At 34.1% G+C, this 9,860-nt stretch overlaps 1 protein-coding gene across 1 annotated transcript in view; it reads right to left on the bottom strand.

Moving 5' to 3' along the window:
* Window positions 1–9,860, bottom strand: part of Pkc98E (Protein kinase C) — an 82,495-nt gene that overhangs the window by 18,246 nt on the left and 54,389 nt on the right. Inside the window, exons 8-11 of the mRNA XM_072522538.1 lie at window positions 8,174–8,484; window positions 4,294–4,542; window positions 2,836–3,013; window positions 270–418 (exon numbers count right to left, since the gene is read on the bottom strand). Coding sequence (XP_072378639.1) covers window positions 270–418; window positions 2,836–3,013; window positions 4,294–4,542; window positions 8,174–8,484 — 887 coding nt within the window. The remainder of the gene's footprint in view (window positions 1–269; window positions 419–2,835; window positions 3,014–4,293; window positions 4,543–8,173; window positions 8,485–9,860) is intronic.

The following is a 9,860-nucleotide window of genomic DNA, read 5'->3' as shown; positions in this document are numbered from 1 at the left end:
GGTCGATAAACCTGGCCCATTAGACAGAGGTGCAGGGACGGCATGGCATCTTGTATTATATGTCTATGGTGAAGTCGTTTAGTTTATTTAATAAATAAATTATTATACACTGTACTGAATACTCAAAATTTTAATTAATTTGTTTGTTTTTGTTTTATTAAAATCATTTAAGTATAATTTTTCTAACTAGTTTTTTTATATGTTATATTTATGTATATATTACGAGTATAAGTCATTGGATTTATGCTAATTATAATAAATATACTTACAATTCTTGGCCTGAACGGAGGCTTTACCCGTCTTTGTTCCAATGCAGTCCAATCTATTTCTTTGAAGAATGGGTGTGCTTGAATGGCTGATTCACCACCGTGTGCGACGACACATCCTAGTCTCCGACTTGGATTTTTTGTCATAAAACCTACAAAAGATTAATTAAATAGTTGAGCATATTATCCATATAGAGTGTCCACAAACGCTATTCACGAAACAAAACTACTAATTCTGGAACTCATTTTATGTTGATTTGAAATCGTAAATCACTTTATCCAAAAACGCTACTGTACATTTATTTAGTGAAATGTGCCCAATCGTTTAGTGTGAATACTGTAGAACAGGAATCTCGTGACGAGGCGGAGCTTCCAGTGCGCAGAAAGAGAAAGTATTCGGCCAGAAAAGGATGGTATTTACCCGAAAATTACAAACATTGTACCATATTGGGTATTTTTAGTACGATATAAAAAAATGAGTTTCAAATAATTTACACAACAATTTAATGACTTAAAGGATAAAGGAATGATTTTTAGTAAGGTATGATGTACAGTGTATCCCAAATTTTTTTATAAAAATGAAGAAAAAGTTTATCTTACATTTTACAAAAAAACTATTCTTGATAAAGAGCTCAGCATAGAAGGAAAAGAAAAATAATTTATAAAAATATAATATTTACCAAACAATAGATAATTATGATGTCATTACAATACGATTAAGAGACTTTTATTTTCAAAGATCGTACTTGGAAAACTTCATTGTTTCATTGTTTCACTGGTACTTACGTTTTTTTAATTGCAGTCTCAAGCGGCGACTTTCAAAGGGAGATTGAACATTTTTATTCATAATTTTCATCATTTTGAGATAACATTTAAAAAAAATGCCCTTATCTGAAGGCCCTATGACACATCATTTTCGGGAAAAATAGATTTGTACTTTTGATGTATCAATGCATACACTTCCATTGACTAACAAATTCATTTCTAATGGTGAAAAATGGCTATGGAAAATAAACAACATAACAATTATATTAATGCCAAATTACTGGTATTGCAAAAGGTACTGTTAGTTGTCAAATGTGTAGTACCAAAGAATATGCTGATGTGTACGAAATGCCATGGAACGTGGATATGCAAAAAAATTTCCAAACGGAAGAGATCCTGCTCCCAAATGATTTACAGTTCTTTATCAGAGAATAAGAAAAGCAGGATCGGTAATTCCTCAAAAAAAAAATAAAAGTCAAGAAATTAGCGTACAAAGATTGGCCGCAATGTGTCCCAATATTTTTAAATCTTCTGCGTGGAACATTCTGCATAAGGAAAACTAAATATCCTTTATATTTAAATATTGTGATTTAAATCATTGTGATTTTTGTGTGTGGGAATAGCTAAAGTCAATGGTTTAATCACAACCAATGGAAATACGCGATCGGATACGAATTCACCTACGCGAATAAATTTGCGCATAGAAACGGATGGTCGTCATTTGGAGAACCTGTTGTAGATTTAGTTTTGTGTTTTATGCTTTCAGTTGCCATCATCCTCATTATAGTGCTATAGCCCTTAAAGTGCCTCGACCTTCTCAAGCTTTCTGCGCCATTCTGCTCTGTCTCTTGCTTGAATTTTCCAGTTGGTAACACTGATGTTTTCAGCATCCTGTATTACTTCATATATCCACCTCAGCTTTGGTCCAATCTCCTTCTCACCCGTTGCGCTGTTAGAATATTTTTTATCATGTTCGATTTGGGACCCGGGCTGCATGTCCTGCCCACTGTAGACGGTTTTGTGCTTGATTATAGGGGTAATATCTTCTCCACTAAACTTATGCTTGTAGATATACTGAAATTCAAAGTTATATCTACGCTTTCAGTTGCCATTTTCGTGTATTTTTTTTAATAATAATTGTATCATCTACATTTTGGTGTAATAAAAAGTTGATTGCTACTACAATTTATATTTTATGTCAAGTTATTAGTTGCAACCAGTTTTTGTACAACAGTTTGACATTAACAAAATTGTTATTTTGTTTATTTTTATTTCATTTTTCACAATTAGAAATGAATTTATTAGTCAATGGATATTGAAATTGATACATGAAAAGTACAAATCATTTTTTCTCAAAAATTTTGCGCCATAAAGACTTAGATGAGAGCAAAATGTTTTTATAATAAAATTAAAGAGAAGAGAAGTTAAAAAGAAGAAATTTTGAAAAACAAAAAAATTATGAACACAAATTTCCAATACCCCTCCTAAACTAGCCGCTTATGAATGCATAAAAAACATGTTCACCCCAAACCATTGGTTACATTTCACTATTTATTTCACTATTCATATATTTGAATTAAACTAATGATATTGCTCCATCTTTAAAGAGTTCTAGCTCCCTTAGGAACCATGTCAAATCGTCAAAATGAATTCCAGAAATCAAAAATTTTCTTTTGTGAAGAGCATTTGTGGACAACTGGTACTATATTTAAAATTAATTTGAAAATACATATTCAGTGTTAAATAACTTCCATTAAACTATTGTGTAATGAAGCAATCTCAAAAAAGTATTTTATACACATACCTTTTAATATACTGACCGCATCTTTACTTAACCATACAGGATATAGGACATCATCGTGTAATATGGATTCAAAGAGATCATCTTCGTTATCGGCTTCAAATGGTGGTTGACCCGCCATCATTTCATACATTAGGACTCCTAAAGCCCACCAGTCTACACTTGCGGCATATTCCAATTCCTGGAAAATTTCCATTTAAAGATTAATGAAAAAAAATACATTCGCACCCAAACTCATCTAGATACACATAAATACACAGGAAGTCAAATTGATAAACAGGTTGCTAATTTAAGTACTTATTTTTAGCCGCAGGTTGAGACATCTACTTCACAACGAGCAATTTGCGCAGTAAATGATACAACGCCGCTTAAACTGAGGGAACAAGAAATGAGCACAAACCACCTGACTAAGCAAGAAAAAATGCGCACCTGGGTGAGTAAACCTCTGCATGGGCGACATCTTAATGAAATCAGCCATGAATATGTCGACAATACATCGTCGAACTATTGGTTGACATCAGGAAAGATGTTTTCCCGAAATTAAGGGGTTTTCTACTTGCCATTCAGGATCAGGTTATTATATACCTGAAATATATTGTTAAAGATCCTCAAGTCCAAAATCACAAATGCCGATATGCATGCCAAGCCCAATAAAACATCCAACATCTTACCAAGGGCTGCCAAACGTTTGTCGGTACTGATTATAAAGAACGTCATGACTCAGTAGGAAAAATTATCCACCAAAAACGAGCTGACAAACTGGGACTTCTCCAAACCGGTCATCTTCCTTATTATCCCAATACGATAGAATGCTTGAAAATGACAACTAAAAGCTAAACTTATTGATGTCTTGATACCCAACACCAATAATTTACGTGTTAAATACAACGAAAAGATCGCCCAGTATAGAGCTCTAGAAATACAAATCAGGAGACAATGGAGAATGGAAGGTACCCAGACAGTACCTATTTATTAATTAATGTTTGTATTTTGAGAACGATTTCCGAAGTGGAAATTGAAACGTCAATAAACTTACGTTAACCTTAAATTGTGGCTTATTCCCATTAAAATAGTAATTACTTTAAAATGCCACAAGAAAATAGCTTCAGAACAATAGTACCTTTTATTCTATCTACTAGGTACTGGTGTCATTCCCAAAAACCTCCTAGAGAACATAAAACAGCTGGGTCTAAATGAACATATCTATATATCGTATGGCTAAATCTGGATATCAAGTATTCGACAAATACGACTGGATGTACCGGCAATGCGTCCAAACAAAAAACAGCTTAAAAACGGTAAAAATTTCGAAATACGTCAAAATACACTGGAACTTCTTTTAAGCGATTTTGTACTTTGTTAAAAAATACAATTGATCGAGTTATGTATTTGAAAAACGGTCCAAACATGAAATAATGTATAACACACATCGTATTATAATGTAAAACATGTAAGCCTTACCTGTAAAATTTCTGGAGCAATATAATCAGGAGTACCACAAAAAGTGGACGTGGTTTTTCCTTCTTGAATTCCTTCTTTACACATACCGAAGTCTGCCAACTTACAATGTCCTTCGGCGTCCAGTAATATGTTATCCAGTTTGAGATCCCTATATATGACGCCATGTTTGTGTAGAAATTGCAACGCCAACGTCACTTCGGCCGCGTAAAATCTCGCACGTGGTTCATCGAATTTTTTGGCACGTTGTATCTGAAACCGGAAAAAGGAAATCGTTAATTATGTATTTGCCTACGCAGGTATATAATAACTAAAACAAAAAAGAACCGAACACGGAAAAGAAACCATTTTATTGGAATACATTGGAGTACATACTGTAATATTAACAGCACGACGAGAGGAAATACAAGTATTTATTCCGTGCTTTCTATTTTTTATTGTTTATTACAAATCAAAATTGTAATACTTCGTAATTACCAAGAAAATAAAAAAAAAACTAGTTTAATCAAGAATTTAAACTTTTTTGTTAGAGTTATTTCAGATAACAGTGATTTCTTTGTATATAACTTCGTCAACGAATGAAAGTTGGGAAAACTGTAGGAACTTTTTGTTAAGGTGGGTTTCCACGTGCACTGATTATTGGCGCCAGTAGTATGACAATTTTCTGGCGCCATTATTACTGGCATCCACATATTTCTGTTGTTTTAAACGAGCGTGGTATTTAAAATGGCGTTAACTGCAATAGTACGTGCAAGTATTAATGTTACTGTGCAAATTTTAGTATTCTTCTTCTTCCTCTTTATAAGCAATTCTGCTTGTTCATTGGCGGATTAATACCTCTATGGAAGGTTGTCCCTGCATCTTTTGCGCGGTCGTCCGATACTTTTTCTGTCGATTGGTGCTGACCACATAGGCAGAATGGAGTCTCCTCCATTCTTTTTTCTATTTTGTGTCCATTCATTTATACACTGTACGTTATATTTTCTTCTAATGTCTTCACTTCTCTTTCGACCTCTCAGCGTATTTCCTATAATTCTTCTCAGTACTCTCATCTCTGTCTTTTCTAGTAGCCTTTGCGTTGTGGATGTGTCGGGTCTTGTTTCTGAGGCATATGTCATTATTGGCATTACACTGGCTTTATAAATTCTTGACTTCATCTCAGTGTTAATGTGTCTGTTTCGCCACATAGTGTTATTAAGGCATCCTGCCAGTCTATTTGCTTTTTGTACTTGATCTCTCACTTCTTTGTCCAGATCTCCATAACTAGGCAGTATAATTTCCAGGTATTTTATTTCTATCACTTGTTCAATACTGATGCCATCTTTTCTATTTTACATCTGGTTGGTTCTTTGCTGACTACTATTGTTTTAGTTTTCCGAGATGAGATTGTCATATTAAATTTTTTTGCTTTTATGTTAAATCTGTGGGCCAGTCTTTGCAGACTATCTTCATCTTGGGCTATTAATATTGTGTCGTCTGCGTAACAGAGTATTTTTATTTCTTTGTCCTGCGTCGAATGACACATCATTCACACCATTTCACGTGACATTTCACGTCGAATGTCGTGTTCTGCGTCGACTGTCACGTTCTGCGTCGAATGTCTATGACGTAAAGAAGAAGAAGAGATCAGGCGATAAGCGAGCACTTCTTACGACCCTCTGGTCATTGCCGATCGCGTCTTTTACTTCTTGTACGTTCAATGAGCCATCGACACGTTTCCATCGAGACGCTGATGGTGGTGCCTCGAACACGAAATGGTCGGGAACGGGCTCTATATATCTTCTTATAGAATTCCCAAAGGTAATATTTCCAAATTTATCATAGAAGTTCTACAGTGGCCGACATAACCTCAACCATTTTACTTAAAGCCGCAACCGTTTCATTCCTATATTATATGACCGAAGTTTGTAGTTCTATCCTTTGGGAAGAACTTAAAAAAGTTGTGACTGGCTGAATGACAAATTCCTATGCCAAAAAAAAAACTTTTGACATTGTAGCAGAGATTACAAAAACAACGCTTTAAAAACACGAACTGGCGCCAATAAGTACAACTTCTTTTTACTTTGCTGGCGCATGAATTAATGGCGCCAATTAATTTGAATTGTCATGTGCAAATAAACTGACGCCAGTCGCCTGGCGCCAAAAATCAGTGCATGTGTAAACCCATCTTTAGTACTGGTAATAAATTTCCTGTAACTCAAGATACGATGATTTTCTACGGTTGTTTTTCATAAACCGGAGATACTATAAAACGCTTACACGTAATATCGGTTCCATAACTATATTTACGGAGATACGATTTTTTCCTGGGGAAGAGATCATCATCTTTTATTGTTTTGCGCTCGTAACTCAAAAGTGGAAAATTTGAGTTACTACAAACTTCGTTGGACCAGTCGATTTGTCAAATTCCAAATCGAATATTTCAACGTGAAATAACCAAAAAATGAAGAACTTTTCGAGGAAAACTCATCAAAACTTTTTGAAAGTGTTTAAAAAAAGCTTTATTTTTGTTTTTTTTTTAAGTTCCTATCATCAAAACTAAGCGAGTTAAGCTCAAAATAAGGTTGGTCCTTTTTTTGGTAAAAACATCGTGAAAATCACCCCCTAATTACCATTATTATAGTTTTACTATTAACCTACATCGTTCTTCTGCTTCTTGATGCAATTCTTCAATTATTTCTTCTATAACTTTCGGGTACAATAAGTTGAATTGCTCCTAAAGTAGAATAGTGTCCGATTTCTCTTTTTATGAATTGATGGATCAATTAAACGTCAAATAATTAATAATTTATTTTACAATTTGTGATTAATTCTTAAAAAGATATTTTCTACAAAAATTCAATTTATATCTATAGCAATTACATATGATCGTTGATCAAAATTATTTAAGTTGTTTTTTGTCCAGCATTGTATATTGCGTCACTCTGTATTAACCTTGAATTGGCGCCTTTGCGCAACATGGATTCGCTTAATAACTGAGGAAAAATTAAATAATACTTGTTGACACGATACAACCAATAAAATGTTGAAAAATTAACATAGCTGCTGACAAATCCGCGATGGACAAATAAATTTTTGCCAGATCTAATTTTAAATTTTTATAGCGCTATTAACATATTTACGTAAATTATTTAGAAATATAAAATAATGCATAAATTAGTTTTTTAAATGTGGTATTTGTGTTTGCGGTTACATTTTTCAAATATTTAGTATTTTCGTGTTATCGGTTTTCTTTATACTCCGCGAGGCCGATCCTGTCAGGTTATCAGAAAGCTGGGTGTACAGCTTTGGCATTCAATTTCTAGGTAAAAATGTTTCTAAAAATTTAATTTACTACGCGTGTGGAAGTATCAAAATCTTTTCTACATGCAAAACAAATTTTCTAGTACAAAACATCATCATCGTCGGCGCCGGTCAATCCCTTTGGATTTTATCTCACTGGTGGTGGCCGTAAAGGTGGAGGGCACGTAAAGCCGTCGGTCCCAGCAACGCAAGTGGTCATTAAGTCGTGGAAAATGGGAATGAGACAATGGGAAATAGTAGCACAGGACCGACAAGAATGTAAGGCAATAGTAAACGCGGCTAAGAATCACGAAGAGTTGTAACGCCATTGATGATGATAATGTATCACCACAGTCGCCATGAGATGAGTATCGTGGTTTTTCTATGAATTATTTTGGTTTTGACCACGAAGACTCATATTGCAGTAACATATGGGAAGGCAGTATCAAATTTAGGATCGTTAGGTGTTATGAACATGTTTTGGAAGTGTTCTTTAAACTTTTTTAATATCTGTAATATCTAACTTTTTTTTTTTCATATCTGTAGGATTTCTGTTTCTTATTAAAAATTTTCAAAATCAATTAATATTAAACTAACTCACCTGAAACATCAAATCTCCTCCGTTGACGTATTCCATGACGAAGAATAATCTGTCCTTGGTCTGGAAACACGAATGTAGAGCAGTCAGGAATGGATGATTGGCGGCCAGAGCTAATATTCGTTTTTCCGTCATGGTACAATCGACGTCGTCGTCTTGAATGATGACGTCTTTCTTCAATACTTTTACGGCGTACACTTCTTCCGTGTTCTTCTTTTCTGCCAACATGACTTTGCCAAAACTTCCTTTCCCAAGCACTTTCATAAAGTGGAAATCGTTTAGACCAATTGTTTTCTTACCAGCTCCTCCATCCTCTGCGAACAAGATTGTATTCAATTAAAAAAGTTACTTGAATTCGAAGAATTATTCTCAGTAGAAGTCTAGCAGGATAGATGAGATACAAGGAGGCTAGTGTTTGCAAGTAGATAGTATGACAAAGAACGATAGCCATACATTACTGAGGTTTGATTTACTATCGGGTTCATTTATGAGTAGAATCGTAAGGGCAATAAAGACGTAGTCAAAGACTTTTCACTCAGTAAGTCCTGGGTCTAACAATAAAAGAACAATTTGTAGACAAAGCTCCCCCTTATGGATCAATATAATGCCTTTCCTGTGCAGATATACAGATTTCAATGCTTTTTTAACAATTGGATGCCTTTTTTATAAAGCGATTAGTATTGTCAGACGATTTTTTCCTCTTTAGTTGCTTTGGACAGCTTTAAGGTCCTATTGTTAACTCAGATGATTGCCGTTTGACTTCGGATAAAGTAGTGGATGTTTCATCCACTGTCACGTATTAATACAAAGACTTCTGTTTAATTTACTGAAACACTTGCAAATGATGCTCTGAATCGTTGACGAGTTGTTGTTTCTAATGAACTGTGAGCCAAAGCGGCATATACTTCTAAAACAACTTTTTAACTGACAAATCAATGTGCATGCAAAATGTTGAATTCACTGCTCTCTGATGTCTTTAATTCGTCTGGTATACCACACAAATTTAATAATTTAAAATAGGCCAAAAATATTTTATCGACTTTTTAAGTTTTCTGGGACAACTGTCGAATTTGGGCGACCAGAAGATAGAGCATCACTTGTGTTTGTGCCACCGCGTTTAAAGCCAACTTTAGTTACGTCCAAGTATAATAAATGTTTGCCACATAATCTTTTAGCCGGTTTTAAGGATGGAGTCCAAATAATACTTTGTTTTTTAATTAAGTATTTTTTTTTTTCTGAACAATATTTTTTCCCGACGCAATGCTTTATCAATACACGAAATCATACTTGTTACATTATTTTTAAAATCATCAACTACTGTAACTTGTATGTCACTTTCTAAATCATATAGATTTATCATTAGTGATGACATTTATATGTCGGGCCTAGCATTTACTGAGCGATTTAGTAGTATAACACGATTGTGAAGGAGATTGACTTTGATTCTAGGTAACAATCAACCTCTGGGTCAATATAACAAGTCACTAACCTGAAGATCCTCCTTTTGATATTTTAAAAACAACTTTTACAGCGACAAAGGCTCCAACTAATATTCGATATTATAATCCAAAGCTCACTCTATAGCTCAATTCATACTAGTCCACAAAATAATCCCTAATACAATTAATTCTCAAAAGAATCCAAATTATAATTCTTAAAAATATGGTCAATCCGTCTATTAATATATTCC

The sequence above is a fragment of the Diabrotica undecimpunctata genome, chromosome 2, assembly GCF_040954645.1.
Source record: "Diabrotica undecimpunctata isolate CICGRU chromosome 2, icDiaUnde3, whole genome shotgun sequence".
Taxonomy (NCBI): Eukaryota; Metazoa; Arthropoda; class Insecta; order Coleoptera; family Chrysomelidae; genus Diabrotica; species Diabrotica undecimpunctata.
This window is presented reverse-complemented; position numbering and strand designations above follow the sequence as displayed.